Genomic DNA, 13,143 nt, shown 5'->3' with positions numbered 1-13,143 from the left:
CGAGAATAAAGCAGTCGTAAGAGCGGTTTTAGTGGCGTTTATTTAACTACGTTGATGTGGCATGGACTGGATATTTATGCGATTCGACATGTCGTTTCCTGTGATGGCCGGTGGTCTCGCAGAATAGACTTCTATCGGGCCGCAAGTGGAGCCTCGGGATCGAGCGATCGAATATGATGGCCAGCCGTTGTCATCCGGTGGTCGTTTTGGAAATACGTGGGTACGTCGAACCACTGATACATCTTCGGTTGGCTCTCGTCCAGCTCGTACTCCAAACAGCGTCTAGGAATGCTGCCAAGCGGTCGTTAGCACGTCGTCCTTAAAAGTTTTGCATGCCTGCGTATGCGATATAGCCCGCAGATTTTTCGAATTACATTCTACAGTTATACGTAGAATCTTCACATGTATATTTCCAGCAATGTACTTTAATGGATTTGACTAAAAAGGCCATTAGATTCAACAGTTTGAAATTCGACGAGAGTCGGAGGATACTTATATGAAAATTACAGAGACTGTATTTGAATATTGAATTTTTGTCAAGCGATACGTTTCCAAGAGTTCAAACTTTTACTAAAAAATAAATCCATATCGCTCCACTATCCACACAGCAAATACTATTGCGATACATATATGATTCGCGTGATTCGCGTGAAATTGAAGCAACTCGTATATATGTGCTAAATAGGATTGCGACGGGATCGATGAATCCCTCTCTCGCTCTCTGTGTCTCTTCCTCTACCATGTCTGACCCATTTGTAAGTCGAGCACCGACTCTCTACTCGCGAAGCTCTAATACGCTTACGACTCACAGTGAATGCCGTTTGCAGCCAACGATGGGGTAGTCTTCGCGGAAGCACTTCGTGTCTAACACGCTGAAGTACAGGAAGCCGACCTTCGTGCTAACGAGTTCCTCCGAGCCATGGAGACAGTCGTAGAACCTCTCGTCGCACGAGCAATGCAGCCTGATTTCGCACATTTCATGACACTTTATCAGATTACACCATTACAAAAAGCGACCTTGCGTCATCTGCATTTCAGATGACTCTATCACAATTGCATTATACTACATTTTATGCATGCAACCGCGTTAGGAATGCCAAACGGGGAGGTTCGTCCGGAAATTCTTTAAGACCACGAGCTCGCGCGAGGATAAACAATACGGGAACTAGGTCGCAACGAGCGACCATCGAAGAGTTCGGGAGCAAGAGCGGCGCGGTTAAGGTCCACTTTAAGTACGGAGCTCGTGTATCTAACGCGCAGCTTACAAATTACAAGTTTAGTCCACTCGTGTGCCAAATCCTCCGTTTTATTTTAAATCCCGGAACGCTAATAGGGATTATCCCAAGTACGGGGGATAGCGATGTCCTAAACGCGCGACAATATTTCCTTTCGTGTTCACGTGTTTCTCTCGTATAATTATTAAATATCTCTTGTCAAAATTAAACGAATCGATGCTGCAACACGTCTTGTTGACTTTTTTGTTCACGAATTATGCATTATTTTAATATATTTTAATATAAATTTTAATTTGTAATTTATGTGACGTCAGATATTTAAGATAATATTTAATATGATATTTAATATGATTTAATATATTTAGTTAACGTCCCGATATAAAATGCATTTGCTGATTTCGTTGACCTAACACGATAACTCGCAGCACGTGTTTTCAATATTTTATAAAATAAGCTGAATAATAATGTTTTTTCTCATGTCGTATATCGCGAGGAAATTGCCTATGTAATTAATATACTAAGTTTGCAATAATGCACGACGTCATTTATCAACGTCAGACCGTCAGCCGCAACTGTAGCAAGACACGCACGGAACTTGGTAGTGGTTGCTCCAGTTGCGTGAACAAAACTTGCAAACTGTAAGCTGGTTCATTGAATTTCTTCAATAATTCCATGTTGCATTGAATCCTTTGACATGGCGCATTGACATCAATACCACGCACAACAGAAATGAAAAACGCGAGCTTAAACTGACGTTCTTGTTTTTCCTTTCCGTCGTTCAAACGCTTCACGTTCGACAATGTAAAGCTCTATCCTCTCGTGCATTTATATACCCGTGTTTCTCTATTGTTTACAACGATATTCGTACTCGTATCTTTGTATGCACTACACGTACAAATAACTATATAGATAAACTAAAAATTAACTTTAAAAAATTTTTGTATAACGATACGTTCACACAGGTCGAACAGTATTTTTTCTACCATATCACCAATATATATATCTATACATTGAGCCTCCTTAATGAAGTTAACGTTTTTATTTGCATAGAATAATAGCCAATATAAAAATATTGAGGATTAGCAATCCTTTTAATGCTCTTCAAATCCTTTTACCTCTAAAGCCAGGATATTTTTGTACACATTTTGTAAACGGTTAAAACGGCAGGTTTACCTTTAATATTGATAACGTTGCCTTTATTAATATTGATATATTTAAATAAATTTAGATGTTGATGATATATTGAAATAAATATTGAAATAAATTGACACATTCTAAGAATATCTCAAAATATTTCGAAATCTTCACCTGAAACGCGCGAAAATCCACCAACGTCAAAAATAGATTCAATATTTTTCCAATGCAAGGTTCACCTCGTGTAAAAAGCCGTATTGGTCAGACCATATTTCGTCTGTGTCGCCTCGATTATGTCCCCGCAATTATCGTGCTCCCGGCAGCACGCATCAGTCATTGCGAACATCCCCAGATCATCCGGACCGCTCGCAATATTACCGCTGCCGCACCATTTGGTCCCTGATGAAAATTCAAACGAATGAATGATGAAATTCCTGTCACGTGCGGTCAAGCTCGATAAAGCGGTTTTGTTAGTAGCGCACTTGAATGTATTTGATTGAACATGTAATGACTTTACATAGAGCATTCTTTTTTCGTTAGATTAAATTAATGGAACTTTACAATATTACATTAGTGTCGCTTTGACAACGCCCACCTGGAAATATGAAAGCCGGCTGTCCATCCAGCGTGGTCTCGCGAAGATCATTGCTGAGAACCTCGCTGTTGTTTGGAAACGCAATGTGCCATCCGTGGACGTCAAGAAACAGCAACGGAAGCGCGAAAAGCGGCGCGATAATCGGAATCATCCCGTGATGTTCGAAATCCCGTGATCGTTTTAACGAAGACGAAGAAAGAAACCGCCTTTTATATGTATGTAGAAGACTCTGTGTCCCATTTCTAAGCCATCTAATCGCGCGAGTTACGCGTGGCGTACAAAAAAGGTGACCACTGCGTCGTACAGTGGATAACAATTGCGTGTCCTCCGTGAGGGAATTAATCTGCGTCGAGATAACACGGCCAGATCCTGAAGGGAAAAGGTTCTATGTTGCGACTATCATAATAAATTCACATGGTGACACGTAGAAAAGTAGATGCCGCATGCCCGAAGTAGTCGAGACGCCTCTTCCGGGCTAATTTAGTGCGATAAAAGCGAGATTTTTTTACGATAGCTTTTTTTACGAGAGATAACGGTAAATTCACTGGCGTACAACGCGTCGGTGAATTAAATTATTTAGGTGTAAATCGAAGAGAGCGATTTAATAGTTGATGAATATCAAGTCCCGAATTAGGGGAATTCAGAGAAAACTAAATCTCGCACAATTGAATCGTACAAGAAAGTTCCAAAAATGTATCCCAACGATCAGTGAAAAACGTTTTTTTTTCTTTTTTTTCTTCTTTTTTCCCTTTCTGCAACATGCGGACGAGGCGAATTTTCGAAACGGTACTCTCACGTGCAAACTTCCCGAGTGAAACTCGGTTTCTAGTGCAGATTTAAATGGATCACGGCGCTCTCATTTCGAAAGCAAACGAAAAACTCACCGGTCTTTTTGTCCGCAGCCTTTGACTGGGGTTTTTCCCCGTGATTGAAACGCTGGAGCTGTGGTCTTGATTCGCACTGGCCTTAAACTAAATGTAACAGGCTCTTCAATGGCACGCGCTCATCGTACATTGTTTGTTTCGATAGCAGAATCGGTGATAGCGCTCGATATCAAAGTAAATCCTGCAGATGCAGGAAGAGAAGGGCGCGGGTGGATGAGCGGGTTATGAACTCTCGAGCTGACCGGCATATGTCAATATTGTACAATCGTGATACCAATAATAACTCCACCAATAATCGATTACAGAACTGTTGTAGCCGTTACGGTAGCCAGCGAATTGACAAAACGCACAACAGATCGGACGGTTTGGAGAAAATACAGACATGTGCGCTCGAAGAATATCGATCATTTTCGCGTCGTGCCGAGGAAAAAAGATTTTATCGTCCTTTTCATATATTCGTGGCGTTAGGGTTTATAAAATAAATTTATAAGGAAATATTACGTATATCCACATATTTATAAGGAGATATTACGTATATCCATATATTGTATGTGTAAGATTATGGAAATATTATTTTCTAATATTATGTTATAGCTCTTTTAATGTTAAAATTCAATAAAATATATTAAAATGTACATTATTATATAATTTGTATTTCATAGAAAATAAAGCAAATCTAACTAGATAGTAAAATTGAGAAATAATATAAGAATTGAGAAATAATTCGTAATTCAATGTTATTCGCCTTCACAAAAATGTTTTTCTCTATTTGCTCTTTCTCGATTTCATTAATTTTATAATTTTATAATTATCATTAAGATAAAATAGTTAAAATAATTGTATTATTATATATCATTATTATTCAACACGTAATATCTGCATGAAATATGAAATATTAAAAATGATAAAGCGTTACCGATTATTATTCAGTGGATGTCTCATTTTAAATGTAAAAGAAGATAAAAATTATTTCCAACCGTCACAAAATTTTTACATCCATTTTTCCGTTTAATCTTTCATGCAGCATCACCAACGTATATTACATAAAGCCTCATAGAGAATTCGCGGTTCATTAAACAGCACTTATCAACCGCTCCCATCGTATTCCGGTATCGCTAGCAACACAGTGTTGAGATACTTCGGGAGTATCGAGTGATTCACGCTGCTTGCGTGCAATCGCACTCCAAAGCATCGTCGAGATTCGGGCAGAGGAAGTGCCGGATATTTCGCGGGCCGACCAGACCTTCCTGACGACGAGCACAATCAGCCAGCCATAGTCCAATGGCTGTTACACGGTCGACCGATACCGGCGGACCGATCCCAGGTACTCGGAAGATCACATCCAGACGTCCCGCCTCCACTTCCTCCCGCATCCTGTTCCAGAACTCCTTCAGCGGATCCGGCGGTATCGGGTCGCTTTCAGGTTCGCATCGACAAGTCTTCTCCAACGAGCTCTCGAGATCGATCGATGCGGTCGTTGTCTCGTCGTAGTCGATCGCTTGCTCCACGTCTTCAAAGTTAAACTCCGATGAATCATCAGGCGTTTCGCGAGTGTCGACGTCGCCTTTTGAAAGACCCTCGTGATCATCAGCAAGACGCTCCGCGTGATCGATGATCGACGGACCGGCGAGGTTCTCCACGTCCGTTCCGATCGCCGACTAAACAAACGATTCCCTTCACTCGTTTGTCGCTCGCGACTACAAGATATTGCTGCGGAGTAACTCGAATCTCGCGTATAACGATTTGTTCAGCAAATGCGTCAACTGAACAAACGTAGGAAAATATATGCGGGCCGTTCGAAGGACTATTCACTATTCTGAAGAATAGTCCAAGTGTTTGGAAACGTTTGACTTTCAATTTCAGTTTACAATGTCAGCGCGCATACTGATACCGCAAACAGCAACCCATCAAAATCAAAATCTACTTTTCAGATCTACGTCGATGGAAGTACGATATGTAGTGTACAATATGACAGTACTTTACGACGTAATCGCCTGGCCACAAAATTCGAAATGACTGATCGACCGACCGGCGTTTACTCGCGCATCTTGCTGGCTGGCATACCTCGCTTTTCCCTCCTCGGGAAACGTGACGATCAATCGGTTTGATCTCAATTTCGGTTTTATCGCCGGCGACAGACTGTCCCGCCGAGGCTGCGTCGACGTCGGAGATGCGCGCCGGGTCATCTCCGTAATCCTTCAGGATCCCGAGGAAGCTTCCCGAGGGTTGCTTCTCGCCCGACGTCTCTCCGCAAACATCCTCGTCGGTGCTGTTTGCCTCCTTCTGACACGTGTTTTTGATTGAAAGCAAGTCGATTGCCAGATGCGACGTCGAAACGACGTTTCGCAAGGCATCTATCTATCCCGATTGATTTGAATCTCGCTAAACGTGATAGTAATTAACGCGTTGGTGTATCTCGGTGCCGTTTCGTCGTGCTGTTTTTAAGTCGTCTTCAAGATGAACGGTGTGACGTTCGACGTACGTATAGCATTTCGCGCAGCGCCACGATAATCTTCTTACGTTATTGCAGCGCTGCATAATAAATAATAAATGCAGAAGGCAAGACATTAATTCGACAGTTTCCAAGTGACTTGCGCGGTGAGTCGAGCAGCATAGCTGTTAATATTTTCTGTAATCTTTATGCGAGCCAGTTAATTCTCGCTTGCTCCGTAAAACCGGGCAGTCCGAAACGCAAATGCGTATATAAAATATGCAGCGTTGCTTATAATGAGAAGTAGTTAGCAGGCCAGAGTGGATGTTGTACAATGAAAGCAGCTTATTCCGCGCGTATGCGAGCTTATTGGCAAAATTTTACTCGAGAAATTTATTAAATTTTATCCATCGTATGCGCGTTATTATACGCCCTGTAATTTGCCGGCTGTACTGTGCCGCATTGCTGTATCAACATTTTCATCCGTTTATTCCAGTCTAACGCTGTATTATTGGCACCAATTTAATGCCTGTACGTCAAAACAATTATTCGCGTGCTACATTAATGCCTTAATTAATTAGTTATTTAAATGCTGCCGAATCATTTTGTTATAATTAATCAAGACAAAACTGTGTCATGGAGATTAAAACACCGCCAGAGACTTCCTTTTAACTACACACTGAACGGAAAATGCACCTCGCAATTATTAAATCATTATAAAATATGCAGAGACATGTATGAACCGTCCGTCGCATTGTTCTCTTCAGAGAAGGCCGCGGTGTTATAACTTTATTATAATTATAGCTGCGAAATTACAATGTGCCGCTCGCTTAAAGCGCACGTTATTACATTATACATACTTGCATCCGAAATAGCTTCACCATGCGCATATTATAAATAAACGTCAAATCTGTGTCTTGCCGTCATGCATATCGTAAGTCAAATCTCTCTCTTTCTCTCTCTCTCTCTCTCTCTGTGCATCAACAATAAACGTGTATAGCTTGATTGTTCCTGAAAATAGCTTTATACTGTTACACGTTGCATACATCGTATATCGTATATCGTATATCGAACGTCACGAATGATGTCATAGTTATATGGGAACTTTAATTTTCCATCGCTAGCTAAGCGAGCTCCGAATTTCCCAGTAGACAACGTTACGTGCTCACGCTATTCGCCAGTTTCAAGATACACTTTCAAACATTTTCTCCTCAATTAATTTTTACGTAATCTTTATCACGATCCTCATTACGACTGCAAATCCCCCGGCAGCGACGTGGACTAGGAGAAATGGCTAGGAGATACTCCAAAACTGTCTCATTAACGGTCTTCTCCTCCAGGGCCGAGGAGAATCTTTCGCGACCCGATCAAGTGAAACGAAGTTACTGCTCCGTTACTAAACGCGGACCGACGTCACGGATGTTTTATTCAACCGGAAGCGAAACGTTGCGCGATTGGCGATACCTTCTCCTTCGTCGCTGCGAACTCGCAGCTGCGGGCCTTCGTCGTTGAATCGATCGTGCCGGACGACAGCTCCGAGGCAAACGGCTTCTCTGCACCGGGTCCGACTTTGCAGTGGCGAAGAAGGTTGCCGCTGCAATCGAGATCCGCCAGATATCCGTAGAGATCCAAGAAAATCCTCAGAGGTACCATGGCCGAGCCGCCTTCCGGCTCGCGCGTCAGTAACTCGCACACGTATATCATCGTCTCGAGCAGATTCTGAAGCGGGCGTAACAGGCCGTGAATTACAAGCGCCGTCAGACGCGATTAACAGCGCTACTTAACTCGCGGACTGATCTACGTGACCAACAATGTGTAATAAAATGTTATTTTCGTGATAAGACGAATTACTTATGAAATTTCGATGACAGCCTCTCGAGTGCATGTATCTTTAAACTCGCGTCGAATGTCACGTCTAATTGTATGTGAAAAATAGAACAAGAATTTTAGGCTCTTTGCAGCTATTTTTAAATTTTGTGTAACGTTCGTTTATCATTTTAAAAGTACATATCCATTCTAACAGGCATTTTAATTAACTGCAATTCTAATCTGTTTCTCTGGAACGTTCAGCGTAGTTAATAGTCCTTCGAAAAAAATCGGACGTTGACAGCTGCCGATTTTTGTACAGACAAAATTTATCCAGCAAGAGTTGCTGCATCACTTTCAGCTTGTTCTAAATTGCAACTTCGCACAGTGTAGATTTCTACGCTGACGTACCAGCCAATAATATCCAATCGTTTTTCAATTACCATTACATCGTGCGTACCATCGCGTCGTGTTAATTCTCCATTTTTTGAACGCTCTATACGGCTTGTATTTCCCCATTTGATCCACAATCCCACAATAAATAAAGATCTTTTCGAACGTATATGCGGCGCTTTTGTCCGAATAAAAATTCCATTCTCATACAAACTCAATGAAACGCGCCGAAGAGATAGTGTCTCGCTAATAGCGTCTGTAAACTCACGTTTCCTAAAAATCCGCAGGCAACGGCGAGGAATCGATAGAAGTCACAGTATTCTTTATCCGATAAACCGGCGACCACGAAGAGCTGATAAAGCCTCGTCTCGGGCAGGTCCAGCCCTTGCCAGTCCTGCAGAAGGGCCCTCAGCGAGACCTTGTCCACGTGACCGTATCGGTTGAGTAAGGTTCTCAGGTAGCCGGGCGTGATGCCCGAAGGGTGTGCAAAGGGCGGATATTCCAGTCTCTCCTACAGGACACAATATCGGCGACCACCGGAATTGTTCATGGTTAGTTATCAGCTGGATAGTCTTGCAATGGCCGTGTCTGGTCATCGATAATGCCCGCCGCACATACAATGCACAAACGCGGCGAAGCGGAGGTGCTATGAACCGGTTTCGCTGTCGCTAGACGCGACATTTCCACCGCGCGCTTCACGCTCCCAGGAGTGTGAATTACGCTGATATTTGTCTTCCAATTTCTCTCCCTCTCCTCGTTTCTCTTACATACACTCTCTATTTCGCTTGCTCTCTATTCTGAGAGATCTACGTACGTAGACCGGAAATATCGCGCTCTAAGCAGGTGTCGCGTGTCAGCTGCATGGTAGCACGAAATGCCACAGATAAGCAGAGGAATTTTGGTTAACAGTGATAACGCACGCACGTGTTGAATAACAGCTACAAATTGGATTATTTGCGTTGTAAATTAAACGGTAAAATATATAGATGTCGAGAAAGAGGAGAGAGAGAGCAGAGAGAGAGATATAGGAAATGGATGTTTCATGAAGGTTGCATCGCTTCAATTCTTTGGTGATGTGTAATTTCACGAAATTGAAATCAATTTTATGTTCGTGAATGCTTAAACCGTACCGTAATTAAGAAGTTATTTAACATTTTACATCAAAAAGTTTTGGTGAGGCAAAGCAAAGATAAAACAGTGCTTGTTCGAGCGCTAATTGGAAATAAACTTTTCACCAGCAAAGTAATGCATATGTGTGTATGTGTGTGTGTGTGTATGCGTGCGTGACATTTAATTCATGACAAGTAGAAGTTAAATAAATTTAGAAACTTTCACAGAAGATTTAAACGTATCGAGCGCAAACTGTGAACAAAATATAAAATACCAATAGTGTCAATAAAAGCATCGGCCTTGCAAAAAGCTTTAGTAGCCATCGAATTAATTTTGTCAATCGTTGCAACAATTTTATTTATTAAGCCGCGTTACATAAAGACCGAAGTTTGCGAATTTGTCGGTAACACGCATGAATAAATACCGATAACACGGACAATGATATCGGTTAATCTAATTACGAGAAAAACGATTCACACGCAAAACATCGCGGCACACGTTTAAGAATTAATTCGACTCCGCGATAGAATTGATTTTCAGTTTCATTGAATTCTTAAACATATTCTGGCAGCGCAAATTTTAACTTTTAATCAACGATCAATCGTGAGAGAGAAAGATCGCGCCTCGCGCCGGTTCGTAACTTCTCTTTAATGTTGTTATCTCACAACTAAAATTACGCAAACTTATAATTACAGACATCCGTTCGAAGAACGCCGACGGAAGAACTCTTCGAGATGAACGTGCTTCACTTTGACCCGCTTCACGAATAACATTGTGTAATAATGAATATTCGCAAGAGCGCTAGTTCCTCGATTGGCGCGCGTGGAATTTTGATTAATTTTTACTTTGCACGAGCGATATTATCAGAAATATTTTTCACCATGCTTTCCTATTAACTATTTAAATTGGACAGACTAAAATGAATATATTCAAGAAAAAAAAAGTAAACAGTATAATAGCAGACATTATAGAGAATTCTGAATATTATTATGAGAGTTTTTCTCTCTTCTCAGCATGAAATATTCACTGAAACGTTCTCACAATGTTTTTGTAGAGGAAAGATTCACTTCATTGCAAAAAGCAAGCTCCACTATTAAAGAAACATGTAATGTCGAGAAATGTTTCGCGCAACAAAGTTACATAAGACGCATTGTTAACATTTAAGAATTCGCGCTTTTGAGAAGTTCCGAATTTTTCCATCGGCTCTCGAAGACTAAGCTTCCTCTATAATACAAAGTTTGCGGGCGTCGTACGATGAATAATGGATCCGCGGAAAGGTAATACGAATTGAAAAGGAAGTTGCGTAGCTTTCGCGGCGGACGACGTGTTTGCGCGAAAAAAGGGAAACGTACTTTCGCCGGGGGCACCTCTCCGTTCGCCAGGGCGCGGAAATACGCGGCGGTCCATCGCAGAAGATCGTGAGGCTGCGTGCGGATCGCCGCCTTTGCGTAGTGCTTGAGAATCCGTGGAAACGTCGGCGGTATGTTTATTTGCTGGGCGCAGTAAATCCGCTCGGTCTGCGGATCTGACATTCCGCGCGCAGAGCGCAAGGACCGGAGTGAAGGCCAAGACAGGCGGAAGGAAGCTTGACAAGAGACGAACGGGAAACGAGATTCGACGTTGAGCGATTCGATTGATTCGCGGAGCCGCCAACGGGGCCATTCCTCTGCCGTTGTCATATTTCATTTTCTTTGAGGAAATGTCGGTAGGATGTACGGAGAGCAGCTGTGCACGGATGTACGGAAGCCTGTGTACGGTTTTGCGAATCCTGGCTACTCTCCAGAGTCTTGTCACTCAGGAGTGGTAACACACAAATAGTGAATCAAGTCGGTTTTTCTTCGGATATGTATAATTATTCATTGTACGTTTAATATATAATTTTAATACTTTGCGTTAGTTCCTACGAATAAAGAAATGTTAAATATTTCAGCATCATTTGAATCTTTTTTGAGTAATCTAATATATAGTAATCGGTTTATACTATTTTGAGAATTTCATAGAGATTTTATTATAATGTTGAGTCTGGCGATAGAACTACGATACAATTTTAATGTAACAAAAACAACGATTTTTTAAGACCCAAAAGAATTTTATCTTCGGTTTAGTTCATTGTACACAAAAAGCTAATTTTGTAATACATAATTTTGTTACATATTGCTTGGCAAAATAGTATATAAGATTTATTTAAATATACGTAATTCGAAGAAGAGATCATGAATAATCCAATAGGCTATATCTCTAGTTTTACAAAGAAATTTTATATCATAATTTGGAAGATTCTTGCAGTTCATAGAAAGTTCCGCAAAGTCTCCTATAAAGAATTTAACACTTTAATGAACTGAAGATGCAATAACCATCATCCATTCCATGAACGAGTTTATCTTTACAATACATGCTGAGAGCCTTTAAATTTTAACTAATCGATTCGATTTCCAGGTGTCTTACTTTTAATATCTTTTCATTCAAGATTCAAGATATCTGTTAGAATTATATATATATATATATATATATATATATATATATATGCATCCATTAACATATTTATTTCTGAAGTTTGTAATAATTTTATGATGAAATGCTTGAGCAACGAGTGCAAGTTGATGTAATAATGCATGACGTAATCATTATCTTGACACATCATATTGTACAACATATACGAGTAACATGAATGTAATAAATTAAAATACGATATTAATTATCGAAAATATCACACTTAATAATTCTCACTTTATTATAATATCAAATGAACAATTTAGAAATAATGGAAGTTTTTAACTTTGAAAATTTTCCTATAATTAAAATATATTAACAATCACTGCTAAATGATTCACATTTCGAAACAAATCATATTATAATGTTGCATAACACAAAATTCTAAATTCAAAGGAATATTATTCACATAATATTTGATGATAATAAAAAGGATAAATTTTAAAACAAGAATATAAATAGCAAACGTGGCTCGCGAAAATTCATTAGTTTTTAAGTATGAAAAAAAAAAATATATATATATATATTAAAAGATGTCACAGTTATGTTAATTATTTTTTTACATTCATTTATTCGTTATTCAGTTATTCATAGTTAATGTACAGAGTATCAATGCTCGTGGCAGTAACTGCGAAAAGTTCATAGCTCTGAAAATAACATTTTCAGAAAAATCCGCAAGTTACGTATCTCAGTGTCAATAAAAGATGTGACGTTTCAAGAAATCAATACAATCAACACACGAGCTCCAACAATAAACATTTCGTACGACCAAAAGCAACGTCTAAAGCAACTTGGTACAATTTGCACGTAACGTTTGAGACACGAGCGCGCAATCGTCCGGTTGCAACGAATGTACACACCGAGTACATATCGTCAATATTTTTACAAACGCGAATGAAAGCTCGATGAATTACCTGGAACAATAAGACCAATACGCCGACCACCTCCGACACTCTCAATGGAATACAAATGGCACTGGGCAAACAACAGAGATCGACAGCCCTCTGGAAATCGAACGCCCGCCACCGCCACTGTCCTCCGCCGTCAGATTCAATGATCGATCCG

General features: G+C 40.4%; 3 protein-coding genes across 4 annotated transcripts in view; all 3 read right to left on the bottom strand.

Annotated features, from left to right (window-relative positions):
- Positions 1 to 13,143, bottom strand: part of LOC105278473 (transmembrane protein 132C) — an 89,376-nt gene that overhangs the window by 28,182 nt on the left and 48,051 nt on the right. The window lies entirely within an intron of this gene.
- Positions 23 to 4,676, bottom strand: LOC105278373 (phospholipase A2). Its single transcript, XM_011337410.3, has 4 exons — positions 2,965 to 4,676; positions 2,609 to 2,768; positions 810 to 962; positions 23 to 291 (listed from the first exon to the last, which is right to left on the bottom strand). Exons 1-4 carry the CDS (start codon positions 3,113 to 3,115, stop codon positions 132 to 134), a joined length of 624 nt encoding a protein of 207 aa, XP_011335712.1. The 5' UTR covers positions 3,116 to 4,676; the 3' UTR covers positions 23 to 131.
- LOC109610894 lies at positions 4,836 to 11,913 on the bottom strand. Its single transcript, XM_020031263.2, has 4 exons — positions 10,941 to 11,913; positions 8,747 to 8,989; positions 7,770 to 7,998; positions 4,836 to 5,412 (listed from the first exon to the last, which is right to left on the bottom strand). Exons 1-4 carry the CDS (start codon positions 11,265 to 11,267, stop codon positions 5,006 to 5,008), a joined length of 1,206 nt encoding a protein of 401 aa, XP_019886822.2. The 5' UTR covers positions 11,268 to 11,913; the 3' UTR covers positions 4,836 to 5,005.

Source organism: Ooceraea biroi, chromosome 10 (assembly GCF_003672135.1).
Source record: "Ooceraea biroi isolate clonal line C1 chromosome 10, Obir_v5.4, whole genome shotgun sequence".
NCBI classification, from domain to species: Eukaryota; Metazoa; Arthropoda; class Insecta; order Hymenoptera; family Formicidae; genus Ooceraea; species Ooceraea biroi.
This window is presented reverse-complemented; position numbering and strand designations above follow the sequence as displayed.

Coding starts and splice junctions, on each gene's coding strand:
- LOC105278373 (XM_011337410.3), bottom strand. CDS start 3,115: ATGATTCCGATTATCGCGCCGCTTTTCGCGCTTCCGTTGCTGTTTCTT. Junction 2,769..2,964: donor GCCGGCTTTCATATTTCCAG/GTGGGCGTTGTC, acceptor AATTTTCATCAG/GGACCAAATGGTGCGGCAGC. Junction 292..809: donor GGCTGCAAACGGCATTCACT/GTGAGTCGTAAG, acceptor ACCGCTTGGCAG/CATTCCTAGACGCTGTTTGG.
- LOC109610894 (XM_020031263.2), bottom strand. CDS start 11,267: ATGACAACGGCAGAGGAATGGCCCCGTTGGCGGCTCCGCGAATCAATC. Junction 8,990..10,940: donor GAGAGGTGCCCCCGGCGAAA/GTACGTTTCCCT, acceptor TGTGTCCTGTAG/GAGAGACTGGAATATCCGCC. Junction 5,413..7,769: donor AACGACGAAGGCCCGCAGCT/GCGAGTTCGCAG, acceptor GTCTTTCAAAAG/GCGACGTCGACACTCGCGAA.